This window comes from Lampetra fluviatilis, chromosome 2, assembly GCF_964198595.1.
Source record: "Lampetra fluviatilis chromosome 2, kcLamFluv1.1, whole genome shotgun sequence".
NCBI lineage: Eukaryota > Metazoa > Chordata > Hyperoartia > Petromyzontiformes > Petromyzontidae > Lampetra > Lampetra fluviatilis.
Window position 1 is genome coordinate 6,703,088 of NC_136276.1, and position 25,696 is coordinate 6,728,783.

At 41.7% G+C, this 25,696-nt stretch overlaps 2 protein-coding genes across 7 annotated transcripts in view; both read right to left on the reverse strand.

Moving 5' to 3' along the window:
- Positions 1-16,255, reverse strand: part of LOC144940700 (PTB domain-containing engulfment adapter protein 1-like) — a 28,431-nt gene extending 12,176 nt beyond the window's left edge. For 2 of the 6 annotated variants that reach the window (XM_078867071.1, XM_078867022.1), the window contains exons 1-5: positions 15,948-16,252; positions 8,308-8,406; positions 7,154-7,215; positions 5,901-5,972; positions 1,279-1,377 (exon numbers count right to left, since the gene is read on the reverse strand). In XM_078867071.1, the coding sequence (XP_078723197.1) occupies positions 1,279-1,377; positions 5,901-5,972; positions 7,154-7,215; positions 8,308-8,335 (261 nt within the window). In that variant the 5' untranslated portion in view covers positions 8,336-8,406; positions 15,948-16,252. Of the gene's footprint in view, positions 1-1,278; positions 1,378-5,900; positions 5,973-7,153; positions 7,216-8,307; positions 8,407-15,691; positions 15,825-15,947 lie in introns of all 6 variants that reach the window. The other 4 variants (XM_078867042.1, XM_078867033.1, XM_078867061.1 and 1 more) reach the window with 4 other exon arrangements.
- Positions 16,256-21,151: 4,896 nt separating this feature from the next.
- Positions 21,152-22,218, reverse strand: LOC144937655 (guanine nucleotide-binding protein G(I)/G(S)/G(O) subunit gamma-T2-like). Its single transcript, XM_078865046.1, has 3 exons — positions 22,095-22,218; positions 21,826-21,944; positions 21,152-21,728 (listed from the first exon to the last, which is right to left on the reverse strand). The coding sequence occupies exons 2-3, from the start codon at positions 21,904-21,906 to the stop codon at positions 21,603-21,605; spliced, it is 207 nt and encodes a 68-aa protein (XP_078721172.1). The 5' UTR covers positions 21,907-21,944; positions 22,095-22,218; the 3' UTR covers positions 21,152-21,602.
- Positions 22,219-25,696: the final 3,478 nt, after the last annotated feature.

Consider the following 25,696-nt stretch of genomic DNA (forward strand, 5'->3'; position numbering starts at 1 on the left):
TGTTTCACCTACGTGACTTTACCGAAAAAACCAAAGAGTATGAATCCTTGCAGTCACGAAAACTTCAAATCTAGCTTAAGGCATTGTTAAGAATAGAGTAGTACCGCCACCTGCAGCTCCGACATGGAACTGTAAAAGGTAAACCTTTAGTCTTACACGAAACCTGCTTGTTGGACCACATGCGCCACAAGGGGCATGGTTTGACACGCACGGTGCATGTGTTGCTCATGGGATTTCTTTTCGTTGTCATTGTTCTGCATCTTGTCGTTATGAAGTGGCGTGTGGGGTATTGACATTCCGTGTTTTGCCTTCTGTGCACATTATCCACGTATAACCGTTTGTGATGCAAATAAAAATAATTTTAAGGGGACCTTTCTAAAAATATACAGAAATATTTTTTTGATTTTGCTAGTTTGCTCTACGTACTCGCATTTGGTGTTTTATTAGTAGTTTTTAGGCATAATTTTTTTGTGCCTGAACTTGCATTTTTTCTGCCCATGTCATGTTCTGGAAAAGTGACCAATTTACAAACAAAAGGTCAGGTGTGTCAGGAGACCACTGAGCTCACATTCCTGCTGGAGTCAATCAAATGGGTGCCACGATGTCAAAGGTGACCAGCGGTCATCCAGCATACTGGTCCCCACCAAAGATATATTGAATTTACACCAATGACTCAGTACCACAGATGGACGTAATTTAATGTGACATTTCTGTACGAAGATATTTTACTAAACAGGTTTCCCGATCTTTTCTTCGGGTTCGGTTTGTGCGATTTTGCATATACACATGTAACCTATTTATACCCAAAATGCATTATATGCAGTTTGAACTCACTCATATGCAGCTACAGTATATGGTCGGATGTGGGACAGCACTGTGTGTACTGTAGAATAAAGGGGCCTAGTAAAATATTTGTGTGATGTCATCTTCTATGACCATGCTGTAACACAGTGGATGCACTGCTCACTGCAGAGTACCGAAGTGAAATGTGACTCGTGAGATGATAACAAAAGCCCAATTGAAATATAATCCCCCCCCCTCATTTCTTTATCATTGGAAACTTCACAGATGCATTGTATCAATTTTTTCCGCGAGAATTATTATGTTTGTGTTCCACCTTTGACCAGTTGTAAAAAGATAACAGCTTGCATTAAAGTTATATAGTAGTAAGGTAATATTGAAATTAATAACCATTAAAGCAAGATGCCATATATGGTATAATACACAATATGTTGCCAATGTGTTTTCTTAATTTGTCATCATCTTTGTAACCGTTACCTTTGATTTGGGATCCAAGATTTCCACACCTCGTATAGACACCTGAAGTTCAACTTTTGGAAGTTTTTGACCTTCGGATTTTTTCAGGTGGCACGCAAACTGTGTGACAAAAGAGTTTCGAAAACAAGTTTACGTACACTCTTATAGATTAAATTATTATACATACATACACACATGTTAACAAAACCACTGTAAATACAATTTTGTTTGATATAGTGTCAACGTAACCCATGACCACGTCACCGGGAAAGATGCCAATTTCGCCAAATCTCAGAAAGCTAAGCAGTGGTTGAGCCCTGGATAACGCTTGGATGGGTGACCACTGTGCACACGCAAGTTGTCACAGGGCTTGACAGGCTAATGTGGTGGGCAGTGGACATTTTTTGTTGTTGTACTGCACTCATATTCTCTCATATCTATGCTCCTCCACTTTCACCAACCCACAATGACCGGCTTGTTGAAAGTATGGTCAAGAAAACTCGATGACCTGCGCGGCATGGGGAGGCTCACATTCAGCAGTGGATTGGCAATTGGGCTGTAGATAATCAACGCACGTTGGAGGATATCATTCATGGAATGCGTTGACTTTGCTTGTTTCATAAAGACTGCACTGGGCTGTGAGGCTGCATCGAGTCCAGGCTGTTGGGCTTGTGAGGACTCCAATCAAAGCTACAGCTCCCCTGGTATTCTTCCCATTGGTGATCGACCTGTGATCTAGTAGGCTTCGAGAGCGATCTGTCTCAATGAAATCTAAAGTTAGTTATAAAATATGCATTTATAATGAAACAACACATGTCGTTGTGTTGTCAACCACCAGAGAAAAGAATACTGCTCCCTCTGTCCCCGACCTTCTGCAACAAAAGTGATTGCGATGAAATGTACCAATAACATACAACACAACATCACACTTCACAATTACGTATCAAAGCATGTCTGGAAATGCTGTTCTGTCCCTTATGCCTAATACGGCATGACTTAATGAACAAAATCTATTTGGGTGGCAGGGTGGCGCAGTGGTAACAGTTAACGCCCGACAGCAAAAAGGGCCTGGGATTGATTCACGAATTGGATGTCTTTCTGTGTGGCGTTTGTATGTTCTCCCCATTTTCCCCATGGCTTTCCTCCAAGTTCTCCAGTTTCCTCACATAGACAGCTAAAACAAACGTGCAATTTAACTGGTATTGGCCGAATATCATAATGTTGCAAAAGTATCTGTGAAAAATCATCATTTTAGGATTAAACATAAGAGCATCGTCCCCGACTGCAAAAAAACACTTGGCTGGACCCTCCTGAAAAGTATTGAGACTCATGGTGAGGCTTTCCTGGGTAAACAAGCGTAATTATCAATCTTGATTTGAAGCTTTCGTGACTGCAGAAATCCATACTCTTTGGTTATTTTGGTAAAGTCACATAGGTATAAAAATAATAAAATAAAATAAAACACAAATAATGTATCACGACGTTTCGATCGCAACACAAACGGTCGTCCTCAGGTGGAAAATATAATCCAGCAGTGGAACTGCTGAACCAGCGAGAGAGCTGTTACAACAAGAGGTTATTGACGTGGCGATGGGCAAGCAAGCGGGGTCTGAGCTGGAAAGGAATTCCATCCCCGACACAAGCACGTCAGTTGTGTTAATGGGGGAGATTAGGGAGAGAGATTAGGGAGGGAAATTAGCATGAAATGAGCTTCCATCGCCGCATAAGAGTATCGCCCCCGCATATGCGCACAACAGCAGTGTTAATGGGAAATTAGCACTATGTTGATGGGAGAGATTAGGCAGGAAGATTAGGGGGATTCGCAAGTTAATGTCATGTCTATGTGTAACACAAGCTGCGGCGCTGCCAACTGCGCTGTGAGGCAAGCGCGTCCACGCAAGAGAACCACCGCAACGGTGGTCGCGCCAGTGAGACACACAGCCCATCACACAGCCAGAACCATCGATACATCGAGGCTAAGGGAACAGAAGTGGCCGTGTTAGTGAGATCCCAGCCCGTTAATGCAGAGGCACCCAACAGGGCAATGCAACTCAGAGTCGGAGATAACAGCCAAACGGCAGGGAAGAATGGAAGCACCACAGCAAGTGACGACTTAGCTTGGTTAATAACGTCCTTCCAATGATTGCTCAGCTTATACCGATCTTCTCGGTTGAAATTGTCTCTGTGTTGATATGTCTGGATGGCTTCATGGATAAATAATTGATGGTAGCCCGAAGGTTTGCAGAGTACCTTGGTCTCGGAAAAAACAATATCGTGCGAGCCCACTCCATTATAACAATGATCAGCCACTGCAGAGATATTGGTTCTGCCGCGTTTCAAATCTGCCTTGTGTTCGCGAACACGGTCCAAGACATTTCGTTTCATTTCCCCAATGTAATTGCTGCCGCAGACACAACTTAGTTTGTAGACACCAGGGTATTGCATGTAAGGAATGACATCCTTCACAGATGGGATCAAATCACGGATTTTGTGCACACTGTATTGAATTGGACCTGGATCTTGTGTTTTTTTAAGATTTTGGAAATATATTTGGTAACACCTGCTATGTATGGCAAAGTGATGGTTTTGATTGGGTCCTCTCCCCATGGTTGGGGATACAGCTTTGCGGATTGTGCGGTCTGAGTATCCATTCAACTTGAGGGCTTGGTGGACGTGCTCCAATTCACTGGCTAGGAGGCGCTGGTCAGAGATGCAGCGGGCCCTATCATGTAGTGTTTTGATGAGGGAGTTCTTCTGGGCCGGATGGTGGTGGAGTCAGGCTTTAGATAGGAATCCGTGTGGGTGGCTTTCCTGTAAACGGAATATTCCAATGAGTCATCAGGTCTCTTCTCGATCAAAACATACAGGAATGGGAGCTTGTCATCATTTTCCACTTCCATGGTGAATTTGATGGATGGGTGTATGGAATTGATGTGGTTGAAAAACTGGTTCAGTGCTGGCTGGCCATGTGGCCAGATGACGAAAGTATCATCTACGTATCGCTTCCAGAGGGAAGGACGTAGGGTGGATGTCAGGATGGCATCTGTTTCAAATTTCTCCATGAAAACATTCGCTACCACTCGTGATAAGGGAGAACCCATAGGGGTACCTTCATTTTGTTTTCTAGAATGTACCATTCCAGATGAAGTACGTCTTGGTAAGGCAGTGCCTCACCAAAGTTGGTACATCAGGATTCAGTCCCTGTTGGACCAAGACTTCAATGACTGCTTTGGTGTCAGGTACAGGTACCTTGGTGAACAGAGAGACTACATCGAAGCTGACAAGCAAATCATCTGGAGACAGTGAAATGTCCCTGAGGACGACCGCTTGTGTTGCGATCGAAATGTTTTGTTTTATTTTATTATTTTTCTACCTACGTGACTTTACCGAAAGAACCAAAGAGTAAGCGTGATTATAATAATTCATGTTGATGCTTGCCAAGGTATTTGAAACGCATGGGAAAATGTGTTTCATTAAATGTGATTTTCAATACAACTCTTGCAATCTCCTTATCTATATACACATCGTGGTGGAGACTTCACAGGGTGAAAGGAGGGGCAACCCCAGCGGTCACATAATAGGTGTTTAATGGGACAGCATCTTCTATCCCATAGCTGAGGCAGAACCCAACACATCAGGCAAAGTGTGATACATGCGCTACCAAATGACTGCAGTAGCAAGCTCCAGAGTAAAGATTTCACCACTTTACCTCGTTTGTCAGGGCAGCGATTAAGTGAGTGAGCCACCATGGTGACTCATAGAAAAAACGAAATCGTCACCAGTTTTTATTTTGTTTGTTTTAACCCTTTCCCATTTGGAGATGTCTGCAAGTTGCAGGGTGAAGTCCTGTTCACCGCTCTCGGAATGTGCAAGCAGTTCGCGCAAATTTTATTTAGAGGCATAGCGCCATTGTTTTTAAAGACATTGTATTCACTGCAGAGAATTGTAGCGACACCACCGCACTCGATGGTAGCTGGCGCCAAACTGTGGCACGCGCCTTCGAGCCTGGCCTTGTGGGAGCCTCGGTACTGATGAAGTAATTTTATTTCGGTTTTTCTTCATCGGAATAGTATCGGATGTACAAATACGTCAAAGGGTTAATATGGCAATTAATGATTTAATATGGCCAATGAAAAGCAACTATTAAAAATTTAGTTTTAAGTGAATTAGCCATGGATACACACTGCCTTAAAATTTATATTTGGGGCAGTGTGAAGGTCTATTGGTCCTAGGTTTGGTGTTCGTAGCCACCATACCTCGCCTCACTACTCTCGCCTTGCATTGAAGCTCATGGTAGAACTCTACGCAGCGTTATCTCAAAATCTCTCTCAGACACCAAGGTCTCGAACTGTCACAGCCTCATGTCGATTCTCTGCTATCGCCCCCTCGGTGTGGAACTCTATCCCTTTGCACATCCACAATATCAAATGCACTCTGACTTTTAAGAAACATCTAAAGGCCTCTGTCTGTCTGGGTCAGGCTTTTGAGCAGCCCTGAGCTTGGCTCCACGCCTGAGTTGCTAACTTGTCTGCGAAATCTGGCGCGTTAAAAAAGTCATTATTATGAAATATGGCGATTTCAACATGCAAAGGGTCAATAGCAGTATACTTCAATATCTATTTCAATTATAGACGAAAACTTACCTTGAGTTTTCTCACGGCATCTTTTACAACTTCAGAACCTTTGGGCTGAGATACCTCACAACTACCTAGGTACTGAAATGCACACACATAACATAACAACAACAACAAACGCCATTAGCCACTAAGTGGCGGTGACGTCACCATGACGCTTGTACCAGGCCATGTGCACCTTGAGGCCACGTGAAGTGTCGAACGCCCGCTGGCAGGAGGTCACGGATGGGACTTTGCCCACACACACAATCACATTGTCACATCAAATATAGAGGTTTAAAAAAATCATTGTGTTTGCAGATATGGGTGTTAAATCACCAGAAGAAATTTACCGATTCCAAGTTTAAGATAAAGTATATCGTTAAACGAATGTGATTGTGCATATTACCACTAGGGAGCGTTTCACGCAAAATTTTCATATTCCACTTCATAGCATTGTGTTTACAGTACACATGATATTTACAAAGTATAGCACAGGAATCATATTCTTAGGTTTTTTCGGTAAAGTCACGTAGGTAAAACATCAAAACTAATGAAAATAAAATAAAATAAAAACAAAAACAAAAATCACGACGTTTCGGAGGCAACACAAGTCTCCGTCATCAGGTGGGACCTAAGAATATGATTCCTTGCAGTCACGAAAGCTTCAAATCTAGAATTATAGCACAGGAGTGAATTCTTTTCACGTTTTTCTGTACTTAACAGCACATGTTGCAGAGGGATTCAGATGGAGATTATAAATGAAGAGGCCTGTACAGATATATTTTTCCATTTGGACCATTTCTAAGCTCTGAGTAACGATACACATTCATAAAAGATTTCCAAACTCTTGGAATAGAATTGGCCTCTTATCACAGCCTCTTTGTTTTCCATTCGGGAAATACTAATTTTCTTTATATGAAGCGAAGAATAACTAAAACACTGCACATTGTTGCATACAGTATGTCCATTTAGTAAAAATGCAAATAGAGCTGTATGTTTATATATCTACTAAAATATCATTTATAACTTAATGGCTATTGAAATAGACAACATTAACGCTCAAATTCCAATCCTACTGCGTGTAATTAGAAGACAGCAGCAATAACAATACTACATGCAGGGCGCGTTTACACACATTTTTTAATATTATGTAGTTAAGGCAATAAAGTTACAAATATGTAGTTGCAAGCCATATTGCCTATCTGTCCATTAAATCTTAGTATTGACATTCAGACGATTACATCTTGGAATGGAATCATGAATGATTTAGTTTCCTGTACCTTGACACTGTATGACACGCAACTCTTCGTGAGCATCTCAGGGGTATGAATCCACGATTTATCTGTTGTGAAATAAAGATGCACAATTGGACATTGCGTTATGTTCACACACACACTGTGTAACTTCAATCAGACAGAAAAAAATGGATCAAGAGTGTCAAAGGCCCCAGGTCTAGAGTTGGGTTACCGAGGATTCGCCGAGCCATGCTGTTGTGACAAGTATCGTGTAAGAGTGTTTAATGTGATGTGTGTGCATAGTCATAGTTTTAATTCACTATGGTTTATTTATAAAGCATAATACCACATTCATACATTGACCGTAAGTTATACTCAAATATAGGATTTTCGGTTGTAAATATGGAAAAAGTGTCGACTTGGAAATTATTGCAAATGTTGTTGTGAACTCCCTTTCTATCAACAAATGAATGAGGCCTATGTCCTGCAAAGGAATCTGTTCTCAACAAAAACACGACATTTCTTTATAAACATATACAATATTGATTGATTTAATGTTATTCTTTAAATTGTAAACTGTATTTCCAATATGATACATCGTCAAGGTTATTGACTTGAAGCTTTCGTGACTGCAGGAATTCATATTCTTGGGTCTTTCGGTAAAGTCGCGTAGATAGGTTCAAATATAGTAACACAAACTACGACGTTTCGATCGCAACACAAGCGGTCGTCATCAGGAACCGCTTGTGTTGCGATCAAAACGACGTAGTTTTTTGTTATCATCTTTCAACCTATCTACGTGACTTTACCGAAAGACCCAAGCATATGTGAAGGTATTGTAACAAATCTAAACTTAAGAATTTCTTGTCATACAGACGTATATCCTGTGAAATATATATTTTACTGGATGAGTGTTGTAATAAGACAATCTCAAGATAAATATTTATTTCAATAAATGTCCTACTTGGCTCTATTTAAGCATAACACCAATACCCGCCATTTGCCACTAAGTGGCGGTGATGTCACCATGACGCCTGTGCCTGGCCAGGTGCACTTTGAGGCCACGTGAAGTGTCGAAGGCTCGCTGACAGGAGGTCTTGGGACAGACCCAGGTGCCATAGTTTGACTGACTGAGATGACCGGTAGATGCATCAGCTGTGTCCCCTAATGCGCCATGTGACACAGACTGACAGGCCCACCTTTCTTGCGGGTGAAGGGGCGGTGCATGGCTGCCCGTTTGGTTTTGAATTTCCACCACCAGGCAGCAGCTCAAATGTCACACCCAGAAGTGAGCACACCTGGGCCAGATAACACCACATAAACCCTTTTGTTAAGTAAATAAAAGCCACTTTACACCAAACAAAGAGAATGGACTCCAAGTTGGAGACCAATTTGAATGTGTAGTTTGACATGGAAATAGTCTGTTCTCCTATAACGCCTGTTTTCATAATGCGAATTGGAAATAACGCTCGGGTCGAGCAGTTATATCCATTGGATCTTTTTGCATGTGTTGCCACAAGTACGTGTGGTTAATGCGAACTTGATGCCTTGCAAATAGGTATCTATTTGGTGTTTGAACATCTTAACACCTTTTAATTGCCAGAAAGGGTAAAACCTATTCTTATTTTTCGTAATTTTGTATATAACGCGATGAATGTATTAGGGAACACATTTTTTTAAAACGCGGATGCTAAATTAATATAACGCAATCGAGTGAATTGAACTACGTCGCGCGAGAAGGAATAAGCGGTTGTACGGCTGCCTCGGCGTAGCATCAGACAAGGCGGGATGCTTCTAGATGCTTCTAGATGCTTCCCTTGCGCCTCAGTCTTTGTTCAGCCTCTATAAACATCTCACGTGGTATCGCAGACTGTGCTTTACGTTATATTATTTATTAGAATGCGATTTTTCCATAGTGCAGTGTTCTTCAGGAACGCAACTACCGCGTTAAAGGAGAACAAATGAGTGACACTTTCATCATCATAACCTGCCACCAGTCGATGAAGGCAAGTCATTGCTAACTCTCATGGTCACTCGACGCAGCAATCCGTATAGTTCCTGCAAGGGACGATTTCATGGCTCCATCTCCATGGTAAACGTGTTTTCAGACGTTCCCTCCATTGGCTGCTCCGCCATCAATAGTCTCGGCTACTGGTCACGATCTCTTCTCATGATTGTGTCCTGCCTAAGTCAAAATTAGGTTCTTACCTTGTGGATGTTTAACACGTAGCAGGCTTTCGCGACCAATATTATTCATAATCAACGTTGTTGGGTTTAGATCGCGTTATTTATAAATGTGTCGTAACCCTCCACCACCCGACATGGCCAATCAGTAAAAAAGTGTCACGTTGACAAAAGACAATTAGTTCACTGCTTTAGCCCACCGGTGTGTTGAAGCGTGAAACCACTCAAATTGTAAATTGTTGTGGTTTCACGCTTCAACACACCGGTGGGCTAAAGCAGTGAACTATTTGTCTTTTGTCAACGTGACACTTTTTTACTGATTGGCCGTGTCGGGTGGTGGAGGGTTACGACACATTTATAAATAACGCGATTTAAACCCAAAAACGTTGATTATGAATACCTTGTGTATGTTGTCGAATGGGTGTTCCTGCCTCTCGGTGTAATTCCAAAACATTCACCTCTCCAACCTTCATGTACAATTTTCAGCTACTCTTACATTTTCTTTGTCAATTTCCATGTTTCTAATCCATTTGTTATATCGCGGGTAATGCACACCAATGAAACACCTCCCTCTCTAGACACATCGGTATGTTACTTTAAATGTTTCAGTACATTTTTCCACAAGCACTCCAAACCCACTCCCATACACCTCTGTATTTCATAATTTTGATGGAACATCACACAAAGTACAAACTGTATTACAGTATGGCATGTATTGAGTCTCCGTGTTACCATGAGCAGAGGCAGAATTCATACGTTGGCAGCCCTGAATGAGTGTTGGAAATGCTATGTTTCCATGGAAGGGTGCGGTCTTCTCTAGAAGACATCCACTGTTGACTTTCCCCAATTATCAAAAGCAGATCTTAATATAGAGCAGCTACAATGAGAACACACAATGGTAGAGTAGGAACAAAATACAATTCAGTAGACGAGTCAAGCAAGGATTTACACTTTCACAATGGCTATTCATGGCGACTTTAGAATGTTTTTTTTTCAAAAAACTAGGTTTTAAAAATAAAGGCATAAACGTAAATGAAGAAATTATTAACCATCTCAGATTTGCTGACATAATACTGCAGTGGCTATGAAAACCAACCCGGGATGAATTACAGGAAATGATTTAAGAACTTAACAAATATGGCTGCAAGTTTTCATCTAGATAACTAAAAACAAAACAAAAGTTGCGCATGACAAGTGAACATTATTGTTGGAGAGACTCAACTGGAAAATAGCAGAATGTTAACCAAGGGCAATAAATGCAGGAGGATCACCATCTAAAGGATTATTAAGTAAAGTGAAGAAGCCTTTGGAAAAAGCAACATACCAATGTGAACTTAATCGTGAAAATCAGGATACCATTGTGCCTAAATAAGAACACTTTGAATCAGTGCCATAGCATATGGATATGTCAAATGACAAACAAAATCAGTTTAACATGTAGGCTTTCGCGACCAATATTATCCAGGGTTTTTTGGCGGTTAGATCGCGTAAATATAAAATGTTTCGTTAAACCCACCAACACCCGACACAGCCAATTGGTAAGGTCTGTCACGTAAACAAAACATGCCAATTCGTTACAAAACGTAACAAACGCTCTCAGCTACACAAATAAGCAATGACATGCATGCACGTGATTACACGTACACACAGACACAGGGACACAGGGATCAAGGAATAAACCTAAATTAGAGTCTATCATATGCAAAGTGGCTCGGATAATATGCATCGCAAGATGGGATGGTGGCTGATGAACAAGGCCAGTCACAGAATGTCAGCCAAAGGAGAAAATGTGCCCGAGAGGACGAGCATCAATGGAGCTAGAGCGATGAGACCAGTAGCCTTTGTGCAGAAGTTATCCGGATTGTGGCACCGTGGGGACAATCGGGGCCTGTGAAGGAGTGAAAAGCCTTCATCCAGCAGCGGATTGATCATGACTAATGACTGATCAGGACTACCGACGATGCCGAGATAGCCAATAAGCCCCTTAATTCTGCATATACAATACAAATTCTACTTTCACAGATAAAAAACAAACCTGCCAAACGCAGGAGCATCATTTCTAATCGTTTTCCTTCGTCGTTAATTTTCCTTGCACTGTACAGATTTTCCCAAAGGATTGGCTGCAACAAGATGGCTGTGCCACTGTTGACTTAGACGAGGTCCATAACCATGGCCAGAGGGGAGCAATGCCGTTCCAAACAACCCACCCCTTCGATTAAACATCAGAACCCTCCTCCAACGCCACATTGTTTATCCATAATATCACTGTTCTCAGCTTTCATTCCAAGTAATGTCCCCCCCCACCGGTTTGTAGATGTTTGTAGATGTTTGGTGTGCCACTCGTCTGAGTTATGGCCCTCCCACGAGGTAGTTGATGAGATTGTGTTCCACCCTCTCAGTAGCAGCAGCTGTTGCTAGGTATGGCAGCAGCTGTTGCTGCTGCCATACCTGAGATGTGGACCGTTGCTTGAGGACGAGTTCGTGTGTGAGCAGAGACGACCCCAGTTCGATTCCCGGTTCTGGGTCTCCCCTAGGTCGACTCAGCCTCCAATGAGTACCTTGTGCAGTGTGTAAAACCATCGCCATTAGGGAGACAAAGGCGGCCGGGCGTGTTGCTGGCCACCCATCCCCTCGTGTGTCGTGCCGGCCTTCATAGGTGCTACTCACTAACAGCACTTGCCCCAAAAAAGTATGTTAAGGCTACACACGGGGGATCTTTGTCTTGTATGAGCATCTTCCCTGCAAAACTGTACTGGATTCCTCACACAATGACATGCAAAGACACGTCCCAAATGTCAGCCAGCCCCATCAACAAGAGTGCCCGATCAACAAATCATATTTCACACATTTTAAATCAAAAAAAGCTTTCCCAAAAGTTAAAACTATCCAATAACGTGTCACCTGAAAAATGCTATAAGCATTTCCCATATACTGTAAAACTGTTTTATATATATAATACACGTACTACATTTATGATGTACAAGCCCTTTGTTCCATTGAGTAATGGATGAAATGTATCCCAACAAGATTTGTTGAATATCTAGAATGAATTTACTCACATATTACATTGACATTTCTTTTTTTTGCATATCTAGCGCTCTAACTTTGACAGTCACGTGTGAAAACATTCGCTAAATAAATATATAGAAATCAGTTTCCATTACGAATTCAAACTTGCTTAGCTATATCATAATTTTCCTCTCTCTTGATCTGTACTATTGGGAGTGGTCAAGAGAAGTTGGCCATGCGTTGTGCGAGTTGAGTGTACCCTTGACAGGTCCCACCACAGTTGCTGTTGAGAACAACACATTCCTGCGGAGGGAGCTGGTAGGAACGTTGGGTTGCTCGGTCAATGGTCAGGGTCAACGGCGGCGTGGTGTATTCCGCAAATATGCCCGACTGTGAGGGCGGGCACAAGCCGGCGTGAGTAGGTTAAACGTTGAGTTTTATAAGGGCAACACGGGGTGACCAGCCCCTCTTCACCCAGCCCCACCCCTCCCACCCCCCACCCAGCCCCACCCCTCCCACCCCCCACCCAGCCCCTCCCCACCCAGCCCCTCCCCATCCATTTTTGGATGCACGACGGACGGACACAATAATCCCCTGTGGGCTGGTGTAACCAGGAGGTTCCTACCAGTATTATCCATGCATGTTCTACATCTCAAAGTCTCAATATAGCACGGCAGTCAAATAGCCTTAATTTATGATAAACAAGGTCACCTAATTGTATGTCTACAGTATTATAAACAAAACCCGAGCACAAATATGCCGAGCAGTCCCACGCACGCAAACAACAGCATACATAACGCACGGCTTGACAAGGTTATGTCTCTGCATCAATTCATAGTAATGTGTATTTCACAAATGAGCTTAACAGCAGGGAAATACAATTGGATGGTGGTGGGCAGTGCTTACCTTAAAAAAGTGAACCGACCAAAAAAAACAAGTGGATTTTGTGTAGCAGTGAGGGTGGGATGCAATGAGACAGTTTGTCTAATTCTACTTGCTTATTTTATACAGTGATTTTTTTAAAGTGTTATCCATTAACCCATAAAAGCCCACTACACGGCCGGCTCCAGGGGACAGTGCATCAGATCGGCTGGCACTGACGGGGCAAATGCTTGTGTGAGTACACAACATTGACTCCCCTTTTAGCCTACTCCACCCCTTCACTGCCCGAGACACAATGTACAAAGTGACAGCATCAATCAGCAAACGCTTAACGCGAGCAAGCAGGCAACAAATGTAGAGATCGCTTGAAAGAAAGTGGATACCTAGAATGTTAAACACATCTGGAGAGTCTGAATAATTCCCGTGAGTTACACGAAATAACTACGTTGGAATGAAATTGATTCGTGAATATTTGGACACAATGTACCAGTAAAGACCAAGCAATGCAACCCCATCCCCACACAACTCCCAACCCCCAACCCTCCATACTGCCGCACATTGAATCAGCTCAGATAGACACAAAACTACATTCCCTCCACACTTCCACCTTGATGCGCCAGCCCCAAACAGCTTGTTTATAGATTGCAATTTAAATTAGGCTATAAAACAGGGGGGGGGGGGGTTACCGTTTTCCAAAAATAAAGTTACGTGAAAACAGCACCCGAAGATCATGCATTATTAACTGAAATATGGCCAGGTAATATTTGCAGTAGCTCAAAACAACACTTTTCATTCATAAATCCTTGGACACATCTAACAGAACGAGCTCACTATTTTCCCACACAGCAGCAGCATTGACCTTCAAAATCCCATCAAACCCATGTGGTCTCATTGCATCCATTGAGGGAGCTGTCAAATCCATCTGACCTCATTCTACTCAATTGGATATGATAGATTCAAACTGACAAAAAACTATTAGATGCAGTATTGTATAATGACTGCAAAGCATAACAAATGTGATGTTTAGTAATTACTGTACATGTGAAAATATTTTAAAATCGCCATTCATTCTGTATCATCATCAGCCATGGTCCATCCAGTGCTGGATGAAGGCCCTTCCCAAGGCCACTGCCACCTCTAACGATCCTGCAATGTGATAGTCCACCTCGCAACTCATTCCAAATCTCCATGTAAATGTTTTTTTTTTAAGCCAAGAGACTAAAAGTTAATCTATGTATTTAATTAACAAGAATTGCTACACGACATCGCTCGGTCAGAATTGTACACGTTATTTTGTTGTACTGTGGAAAGAGAGCACTTACCAATAATATCTACTAAAGAGGTCCATGGAGGTGAAATTGGTCCACTGTCCATGTTTAAACACATGCTGATGGTTAACATGTCTGGAAGACGAAAAGGTTGATAGACGAGACATATGGTGTATTTTATTTTTCACGATGAACCATCAAAAGGAAGGTGATCCCATTTATATACGGACACAAATTATAATCTATAACCGCTGCTCCTTATCTGGCTTGACCACTTGAATGTAAAGTTGTAGTTGTTGCTCTGCATCTACATCAACCATATACTAAATAAAAAAATGATTTTGTAACCATTATTAAAATGGAAACATTAATTCATGACCAAAGTTAATGTATATTTTAAAATTTAAGGTTTATATTCACATACCACGATACCCATTGGAATTTTCACGCTTTCACGCAAGATAATATGAAGCCGACGCAATTTATTTAGCCTCATCACTTGCAATTGACAGCCTTGAAGTCCGGGCGAGTGAATAACTGTTGCTTTATGCCCATTCAGAAAAAGATATGGGAAGTATTTCTAATTACATTTGAGAAATACCCTGTATCATTCAGTTAACCTTAAGAAGTTTAAACAAGTTACCATAATAAGCTGACAATCTAAAAGTTAGAATTTTGTTTTAAAAATAAACACGTTTCATCCACATTAAATGTTCTACCAGTGAACCACGTACGTGAGTCATCATGACAATAAGCATCAGTCCATCGCCTAAAATGTAATGATAGTGCCATGAAACAAACACTTGAATCGTTGTCAATCCACTTTCACAAAGTCACCCAGGAATGTGCCTCATCTCGGACACTAAGCAGCGTAGTTCGTGCCCTTGGATGAGTGACATAAAATAGGTGTTTGTAAGCTACTACTGCTGCTATACACTCTTAGCAGAGAATAGTGCAGCAAAATCCATTGTTGTACAGTTCCGCACTATGCTCCTATGTCTGCGCTGCCCGCCGTCAACCCGACGGTGAAGTATGGTCAAAAAACCATCCACTGTCACCCACAAAGCGCTTGGAGGAACTCCCTCAACCAGCAGTGCTGGCTTGATAAAAGAACCGGTACGTAAACCGCCACTCAACGTTATTTAAACATTGATACGGCAAAACCAATTTCCGAAGCGAGAGAAGAAGAAAAACAATCAATGAATTCCCCCCATGAAGGATCCAGAGAGAAAGAACGAACCAAAGGTTCTTCCCCTGCCGTCTCCCTCCATGATCGCAGAAGCGTTGGCTTGGAAGGAATGCAGAACACATGTGAAACAGACCTCTCTCTCCCGGGGGTTAACGCTCCTCGCTTAAATAACATCCAACTGCAGCTGCAACATTCCACCACGCAAGTATTAAAACATTAATCTCGACACACACAAGTCCATTCGAAAAAATACAACCGCTTTTATTACGGTGTTTTTTGTTGTGATGTAAAAAAATAAGTCGCTTACCTTAATCGCGGACTTGGGAGAGTGGAGTGTGGCCGAGAGCTTTAAAATGTAAGAATCTTCCTGAAACAGTGTGTGGGTGCAGAGTGGCCAAGAGAACAACTCCTGGCCGATGTAACTGCCCTCGCTTCCAGCCAATGCCTACTCCAGCATTTAATGTAATTTGATTGGTTCCTTTCACTGTGATGTCACAACCACAGAATTCCATTTAAAAATGCCACATGCAGTGGTGGAAATAAGTCTAAAGTTAACAATAATGAAAGGGATAATTTCAGGCCATTACGATTACAATTAAGCCCTACTCACGCCGCACCCGTGCGCATATCAGCTGTTTGCTGTGCGGCATGTTTCAGCAGAAAATGTTCTGGACAAGTAAAACCCGATGAAAAACATTTTATGACTTAAGCCACTACACGTGAAAGGCATTTTCATTCCTAGTACTGCACTGTGGAATAAAGCTACCCGTGTCTGCCAGCAACATTCCATCGTAAAAATGCCATAAAAACTGTATAAAAACGCAGGACTGTTTGTATCATAAATTGAAACAAATTATATGGTGATATTCAGTAAATAAATGTTAATTACACAAGTTAGTATTCTGAATAGTCAATTCGTTACATAGTACGGTATTGTAATTTGTTAAAAATGTATTTTCTTTATCAGTGTTCCATCCTCCTAAAGAAATAAATAAGCAAGCTTTGTGGATTTTTTTGGTAACTGAGCAATAAAAAAAGTGATTACATAAAATGAAAATGTAATCATGCACACGTATTTTAATGCGTCGTTTTTCCTCTAAACTTAAAATAGCGATAAGGACTGAGTGTGGTGCATACTGCCCAAAGCTAATCCCATCCCAGAGCAAACTTACCAAGCAGTCTCTATGTAAATCATAACATAGCACTTCCACATCGGCTATAGAAACAAATATTGTTGTTTGAAAATACTAATCAGGACTCCTTTCTGTTGCAGGACACCACAGTGGTAAGAACGCCAGGGCTCCTACCACTGTGCAATCATGTGACTTGGCAGCTTCCTTCCCTCCACATCTCCCTCCCCTCCATGAGGCCAGGCTCAGGGCAACAAAACACACAACTGGTTAAATTATGAATACTAAGTGCTTACACGGGGACGATAGGGATTAAAAATAGATTACAATAATGCGTTTATAATTGAAAATGCTTTTTATATTTTGGACGTTTCCTTTTTAATTTAACCAGCATAACCAGAAAATGTATATCACAAATATGCAATAAAATGCGTATCATGCTTAATGATATCAGAGTATGAAAAAAACATAAGTCAGTATAATTATGAGGCCTGTTGGTATTATGTCAGAATGGTGAAAGTCACGTTAAACTAAGCAAGTAAATCTTGATTTGAAGCTTTCGTGACTGCAGGAATCCATACACTAAGCAAGTAGATCTCGTCCCAGTTGTAGTATATGATATACATCGTCTCAAAGAGGCCTTTTGTAATTGTGATCGGCCATTTACATGTGAGGTGGCCGCGTGACTTAGGGCCCGTCCATAAATGACGTCACGCGATTTTGGACGATTTTTGACCCCCCCCCCTTGTCACACGGCGTCACAAAAGGTCAGACCCCCCTCAAATATGAAGTCACAAAGCTTTGCCCCCCCCCCCGCCAAAAAAGAAAACATGCTTCAAATCGCTTTAAACTATTGTCATTGTAGTGCGTATTTAATGTGGCGCTGCACTCTAATGTTGTAGGAGAAAACATTTGTTTAAAAGTATATTTAGTTAAGTAGAACGTGTTGTCTATATTTATTTAAAGTTGCGCATTTTGATGTGACGTCACATTTCTCACCCCCCCCCCCTCGTCACACATCGTCACAAATGTCTGACCCCCCCTAGGTGCGTGACGTCATTTATGGACGGCCCCTTAGTGGTCAAAGCACTGGACTGGCATTGCCGGGCTTCTGGGCTTGAATTCAGGCAGCCACATAGAGTTGATGGTCTCATCCAGGTCACCAATCACTGCACACAAAAAATAATCATGGTTCGGCACTTAATTTCGCTAATTCCAGCTTTGAGAATGAAACATTTGCTTGACTGGCATGCGAGGAAATTTACTGTCAGTGGCAGAGTGAGTGGGAAAGTACTGCCCCCTACTTTGTTGACCAAAAGGTTCCTGGACGGATATCTGAGGTGTTTAAGTGGTACCTGTTTATGCGGGATATTCTCTAACCATTAAGTATTGCGCATGTTTGAGATTGAAATAAAGGGTGACATTGGCTAATGTATGAGTCAAATCAACAAGATGTACAAAATACCATACAGGATTTCCATACATTTGATTGCAGTTATGAATGACGGAGCCTATTGCTTAAACTAAAAAAATGGTGGGAGAAACGGGAGTTCAACTTATATTTGCTTATTCTGTACTCAATTTTGACTTGAAGCTTTCGTGACTGCAGAAATCCATACTCTTTGGTTCTTTCGGTAAAGTCACGTAGTTATTTTATTTCTAACTACGTGACTTTACTGTACTCAATTATTTATAAATAAAATCACCCATAATACAGGTTTGTTTTTTGGGTTAGATCGCGTGAATATATAAATGTGTCGTTGAACCCGCCACCACCCAACACAGCCAATTATTAAGGTTTGTCATGTAAACAGAACATGCCAATTCGTTACCGGTACAGCACACCGGTGTGTTGGAGAGCAAAGCCACACCATTTACAAATTGGCATGTTCTGTTTAGGGGCCGTCCATAGATGACGTCACACACCTAGGCGGGGGAGGGGGTCAGACATTTGCGACGATGTGTGACGAGGGGGGGGAGGTTTGAGAAATGTGACGTCACATCAAAATGCGCAACTTTAAATAGATATAAATATTCTCCTACAACATCAGAGTGCAGCGCCACATTAAATACGCACTACAATGACAATAGTTTAAAGCGATTTGAAGTTTTTTTTTTGGGGGGGGGGGCAGAGCTTTGTGACGTCATATTTGAAGGGGGCTGCCTTTTTCTGACGCCGTGTGACGAAGGGGGGGGGGGGTCAAAAATCATCCAAAATCGCGTGACGTCATTTATGGACGGCCCCTTACATGACAAACCCTACTAATTGACCGTGTTGGGTAGTGGCGGGTTCAACAACACATTTATATATTTACACGATTTAACCCCCCAAAAAAAACCTGTGTTATGGGTGATATTGGTCGCGAAAGCCTACGTGTTAAACCAAATAAAATCACACTATTTGTAAATATTGCATCATTGCTAAAACGTCAATATTCACATCTAGAAATACAAGCAAACACCTTTGCTGTTAATTTCATGATCAAACAAATGCAATTATTTGAATGCAATAGCTTTGTGTGGCCTCTCATGTAACCAGCGCAGCATAAAACCTATGTAAAACAAATCCCTTGCATAGGTTGTTTTTTGTGTACGTTTTATGTTTGGGAATGTAGGAATATATTTTGCAACTTATTATTTTAGTTTGCCTCTGACAATTTCCTATATACTAAAAAGTACGTATTTTTACATGTACACATACTTCACTTGGTAAGATGTAATAGAAGCACATGTTTCCATATGAAAAATCGCAATGCAAGGGGGAGTTTTTGTAAAATTAACAAAATAACCATAGCTTGTTGTGGAAACTAACATGAAAGATTACACAATGTTTTTCTTCTGATATTTTTAGGATACCAATTTTTTTAAACAGAACACTGGACACGAGCACTTTACAGAGACCACCACGAAGTATACTAAAGATCACGTGGGTTCACTGTACAGAGCAGTTGCAATGCACATGAACAGCAGCTACACCATCCATTGACATTGCATAATATGTAAACATAAACAGTATATCTATACATTAATGGAATCGCATGGCGAATTCCTCCCATAACCCGCTGTATACCACGTTGGTGATAATAATGAATGCCTGCTGATTTATTTGGTCTAATATGCTATGCCGCAGATGATAGGTTCTGCTATCCCCCCATAAGGTCCCCCCATATCACCGCAAATTATTGGATTTCTGCTGTATTCAATAGTTGCTCGTACATAGTGGCTTGAATTATTTACCAAACTGCCATTATAGCGATTACATGTAAGTGATTGCTTTGCTTTGCCTCAGCACAAGGAAATACACAAACTGAATCTGTGAAAACACATGGGTTGATAGAAAAGCACCATGTCTCAACGTACATACAATGTTTTTCAGTGCAGTCGTATGATTTTAACTGACATAAGAAGTGCCACAATTTAAAAAAAAACAGACACCATTACTGACAGGTTTGTCAGACTTCAGATTCTTTATTGGCAATTTTAAGTGTCAAAATACAGCATTGTGCACCTTTGTATGCCATAATTATGTTACTAAAGAATTTAAATAACTTTTTCTAAGCAACCAAAAACATATCCTCTCCGCATTACGGGGCAATGTGGCCAGCACCACTCTTGGCCACGTTTGTCTCCTTATTTGTGATGTTAACACACCACATGAGATACTCACTTTAGGCTGAGTAAACCTATTGGAAGCCCAAGACAGTTAGATATACAGTTTTAAACATCACTGGCGTTCAATAATTAAATTCAGATTGCTGAAATCACAACACAGTGTGCTATCATAGCACTGCCTACTAATTTAAAGCTATTTCATATGTATAAAGACAACGAATAATGTAATTTTAAAATATACATTTTAATCTACTGGGAAGATAGTCATATATTTTGGCGAACAGGATTAACTTTTATAATTCTATTATGATAGGACCATGGTCAGTTGCATAAAACACCTCTTTGCCATTTAAAGTGGTATTGAGAAAACATCAAATGAATTGTATTCAGTTGGTCTTTTACATTTATGAATGCTCTATAAGTCTGCAATAGTGCTGGTGCTCTTCAAGGTTGGCCATCTCCACCATTAGCTTTCTATAAAACTACAGGAATGGGGAAATGGTTGTGGGCTGAAACATTGATTAATTCCTGATATCTTGATCCATTTTTTTAGTTCAGTTTTAATTTACCGGAAATTTCCATCAGATGGATGATAAATACTGTTTAGATACGACGAGATATTCGAGATATTTAACCCCTGATTAAATGTTGTCCAAAGTGCCTCTGCTCAAATGAGCAATGAGGCATTAGTCATCTCTGTCGGTGGCTCTGCGTCAGTGATGGAAATATAACGTTATCAAGGTGGGGTTCAGTCTCCTCGATAAGATTAATCACATGCAGACTTTCCACAAAGTGAAACTAATCTGAATGACCGCAGACATGGGTTGATTTGAAGTTGTGACCGTTCTGAGAATTGTGTACTCTAACTACAGCATCAACGATTTATTCATTGTTTCATTAATATTACAACCTAGTCCTCCTTTGTTACTTTTTTTTATCACCAGCACAGGTGCTACTCAAAAATATAAATAAGAAAAATGTTTAAGGTGATAAACCATTTAATAACTGATAATTTCATGCAAATAATGTCCAGATTGAAGAACACAGCTTCTAGTCATTTATGGATTTCATAATAAAAATGCGACGAAAGATTTATAATAAAGGTTTTTGGGTTAGATCGCGTAAGTATAAATGTGTCGTAACCCTCCACCACCTGACACAGCCAGTAAGGTTTATCACGTAAACAAAGCGCCAATTAGATATTGACTTAAAACGTTACGCTAAGAGATAATACAACCACCCTTTTCTTTAAATGGATTCTTGTCTTCAGGGACACCTTTAATAAGAGGGTCTTCTGCAGCATTTGATTCCACATATTCCTTTATATCTCCAGCTGCTTTGGACACCTATGTTGAAAATAAGCAATACGGGCATGTTAGCGTTATTTCATTGCTAAGCAGAACCTTTTCATTAGACAAATGAAAGGTAGCAGACGTTTATTACCTGGAGACGCTCAAGCTTCATCTCAATGTTAAGCTGTTCCACCTCCATTTGTGCAATATCTTTGTCTGTTCTTTCTTCCATGATAAATGTATTGTTCCAGAAGATATTTGTGAACTAATCTGAGAGAAAACAAGCGTGAAAATTGTCCACAATTAATATTCATGTACACAATAGTTTTGTATAAGTTTCATGTAAAACATAGATCATTTTCTCAATTACAAACTGTGACTTAATGAACACAGTTTACAAAAATGAAAAACCTTACATACCTCGTGATCACCTGTTCATGAAGAGTAATTCTTTACCATCCCGCACCCAGCAGTTCAGTGCAGGCTTTGAGCATGGCTCATCTTAGAGAATGCCCTCTCCCTGCTTCCGTGACTATTTGAAGGAGATAACTGTAATCCCCTTGATCTCTATCAATCCACTCATCAATTACCTAATTAGATGGAATAATTAACGGGTTGCAACAAAAGTACAAATTATAAACTCCATTAAATATTTTCTAAAGAAAATGTAGCCCTGTTGTTGTCTACGTGTGTTTTTGTTTTCATAGTTTAGCTTCAGCATCTGCGCTAATACATTGAATGCGTGGTGAATCTTCAAAGTTTGGTCGATATTTACAAATATTCTGACTACCATTGTCAAATCTCATTTTGCTCTCTGAAACAACGTTGGAGACATTTTGCTTGATGACAAATATGACCTACTAAAAGTGCGCTTTAACATTGCTCCTACGATGTTTCTGGGTTGTTCTAAGGACCCGAGAGATTACGGTAAGCCACTTTACCTCTTTGGATTGACAAAAGCTGATTCTTGTTTCCGTCAGAAGTTAATACATATTGGTGGTTAAACTGAGCCGTCAAAAATAGCCCAACAAGCCCTCTGCATTGCACCACGATGTCTCCAAATACTGTATATATCGAAGGTATGTAGCTAAATAATATAATTGAACGACATGTCAAGAGCACAGCAAGCAAACCATTGTGGCCTTCTAACCTACGAAGTTGTCTTAAAACGTACTATTCTAATTGACGTAATAATTGATATGTTGATGAATTTTTTTTCCACTAATACCGTAACTTAAATATTCAGTTCTCATGAATGCAGAGGATGTAAGAATACGTCTTTAAACCCACTTCTATTCGATGTATGTTTAAGATTATCGCTGCCTGAACTGTCCACTGTAATATTTTATAAGGGAGAACGTGAGATGCTCCAACCAGTTCCTGGACATGAAGCGAAACGTCAGACATCATGCCGAACAACATGCGGTACAACCTGAAAACACATCGTAGAGCTGTACAACATAACTGATAAAAAAAAAAGTTACGTATAGTACTAGTAGTATGTTCCATATTTACAGAAGACTTTGATGGTCATACGTTTACCTCACACTGAATCATTTCTCAAGATGCCACAAAACAGGGAAAGAAGATTTGGGAATATATTCTATACTTATTTTAAAAGCATTTATCAAATTGAAGGCATTCAATAAAGTATGCTTAATTGATGTTGGCATGGATTTTCTGATGTGTGGTAAAATACATGTAAGTGAAATGTCTATGATTAATGTCACAGTTCTAAAGTTGTTACAATAATGTAATCAGTCATACTTAACACCTCATTCTTGATTTGAAGCTTTCGTGACTGCAGGAATCCATACTCTTTGGTTCTTTTGGTAAAGTCACGTGGGTAGAAAAAATAATAGATCAAGACGATTGCTTGTGGCGATCGAAACGTCCTGATCTATTATTTTTTCTACCTACGTGACTTTACCGAAATAACCAAAGAGTATTAACTCCTCATTCATACGGATAAGATCGTACAGTATTTTTCCAAGATTGGTCTAGATTCCAATCTCGTAGGACTGGGAATGATTGTAATCTACCCAACCAAAACTGTTAACACAAATGTGCAAAAACTGTATCACAAATATACATCTGAAATGGAAGTCCTTCCAATCCTCCTTGGCAATCCAGACCCAGCCCCTCACATCTGCTCTGCCAAATCTGCCCTGTGTTAAATCTATCCAGGTCTATTGTCCAATCACAGGACCGAAATGTAAAAACAAATCCTGTTACTTTAGAGCATGGCTTAAGGACATCTATCATTGAATCACGATGCAGGCTCTGCACAGCATCTTGTTCTGCCAGTTTGATATGTTTCCTCATCCAGATTATCTTCCAACTGTTGTTTTAATTGACTTTCTATTTTACTAGTTGTATTAGTTTTGTTGTAATAACAATTCCTCTCACCCACCGGGCAATTCTATGAATTGTCACAATTCAGGGTCAAGATTTTGTTCAAGAATCAGTCATATTTTTGCACCATTGAATGTAGAGAACATCCCTGATATGAAAAGCTATTTCCGGAATTTCAAGTGGACTTTTTACCCTCTCAAAAGTATCTATCTCACAAGCGCCACGGTACCATTGTCCCGTTAGTCAAATGAACATTATACTGGTAGGAACGAAGTGGACCAGACCACCAATAGATTATATCGTCCGTCCGTCCGTCCTTCCGTCTGTCCGTCCGTCCGTCCGTCCGTGTATCAACATCGACCCCTACTGCAAACACTTGGCAGGACCCTACAAAAACCTTTTGACTCAGTGGGGCTTTCCTGGCTTAACAAGTGTAATAATACATTATGTTTATATTCTTTGGTTATTCGTTCCTACCAGCCCACCCCGCAGGATCCTGTTTACGTTCTCAGAGCCAGAGTTTAGCCAAATTAGGTTCAAAACCAAATGTGATGTTTGTCTTTTTGTGCAGTCATTGGTGACTGGGCTAAAACCATCAACTTGCTCCACGTGATAACATGACTTTCATCATGAGTAACTTGTCAGTACTACCTGAGGGTGGCATAACTTTAGTGGTTCCAATTTCCTGTTGTGGCCAACAACGATAAATTACGTGATAACCAATTTGGTGGACAATCAATTCACTATTAGCCGTATATATAATCGATACTACTAAGCATGTACCTTCGGTGGTACCAATTTCTGCCTATGAACCATTGGTCACCTCATCACGAGTGGTTATGTCGACGCCGGCCGCGTCGACTCTTTTTTCTACATAATTGCTGCTCACGTGAACACGTGTCCACTACTGGCAGTGTCTGGCTATCAGAGAGTTTTCCATTGCTCAGTGAGCCAGTGGTCACAGCGAGAAGAGTCCACAGCGCTGCCAGGTCCGCGAGAACAAAGCTTAAGCTGCATGGAACGAGACAGCAGCTCTCGTGAGCCCGGCGCCGGCCCTGAGCCCGGCCGTGAGCCCGGCCGTGAGCCCGGCCGTGAGCCCGGCCGTGAGCCCGGCCGTGAGCCCGGCCGTGAGCCCGGCCGTGAGCCCGGCCGTGAGCCCGGCCGTGAGCCCGGCCGTGAGCCCGGCCGTGAGCCCGGCCGTGAGCCCGGCCGTGAGCCCGGCCGTGAGCCCGGCCGTGAGCCCGGCCGTGAGCCCGGCCGTGAGCCCGGCCGTGAGCCCGGCCGTGAGCCCGGCCGTGAGCCCGGCCGTGAGCCCGGCCGTGAGCCCGGCCGTGAGCCCGGCGCCGGCCCTGAGCCCGGCCGTGAGCCCGGCCCCAGCCGTGAGCCCGGCCGTGAGCCCGGCGCCGGCCCTGGGCTCGACGCCGGCCCTGGGCTCGACACGGGCTGGGAGCTCAATACGGGCTGCGAGTTCCACGTGTGCTCCACCCGGCTGTGAACTCTACGCCGACCGTGAGCTCCACCCGGCTGTGAGCTCCACGCCGACCGTGAGCTCCACCCGGCTGTGAGCTCCACGCCAAGTGAGAGCTCCATGCCGGCTGTGAGCTTCACACAGGCTGGGAGCTAAACACGGCCTGTGAGTTCCACGTGTACTCCACCCGGCTGTGTGC

Excerpts from the sequence above, each read along its gene's own strand:
- LOC144937655 (XM_078865046.1), bottom strand. The coding sequence starts at position 21,906 with ATGGAAGAAAGAACAGACAAAGATATTGCACAAATGGAGGTGGAACAG. Across the intron at positions 21,729-21,825 it reads TGAAGCTTGAGCGTCTCCAG|GTGTCCAAAGCAGCTGGAGA; the intron begins GTAATAAACGTC and ends TTTTCAACATAG.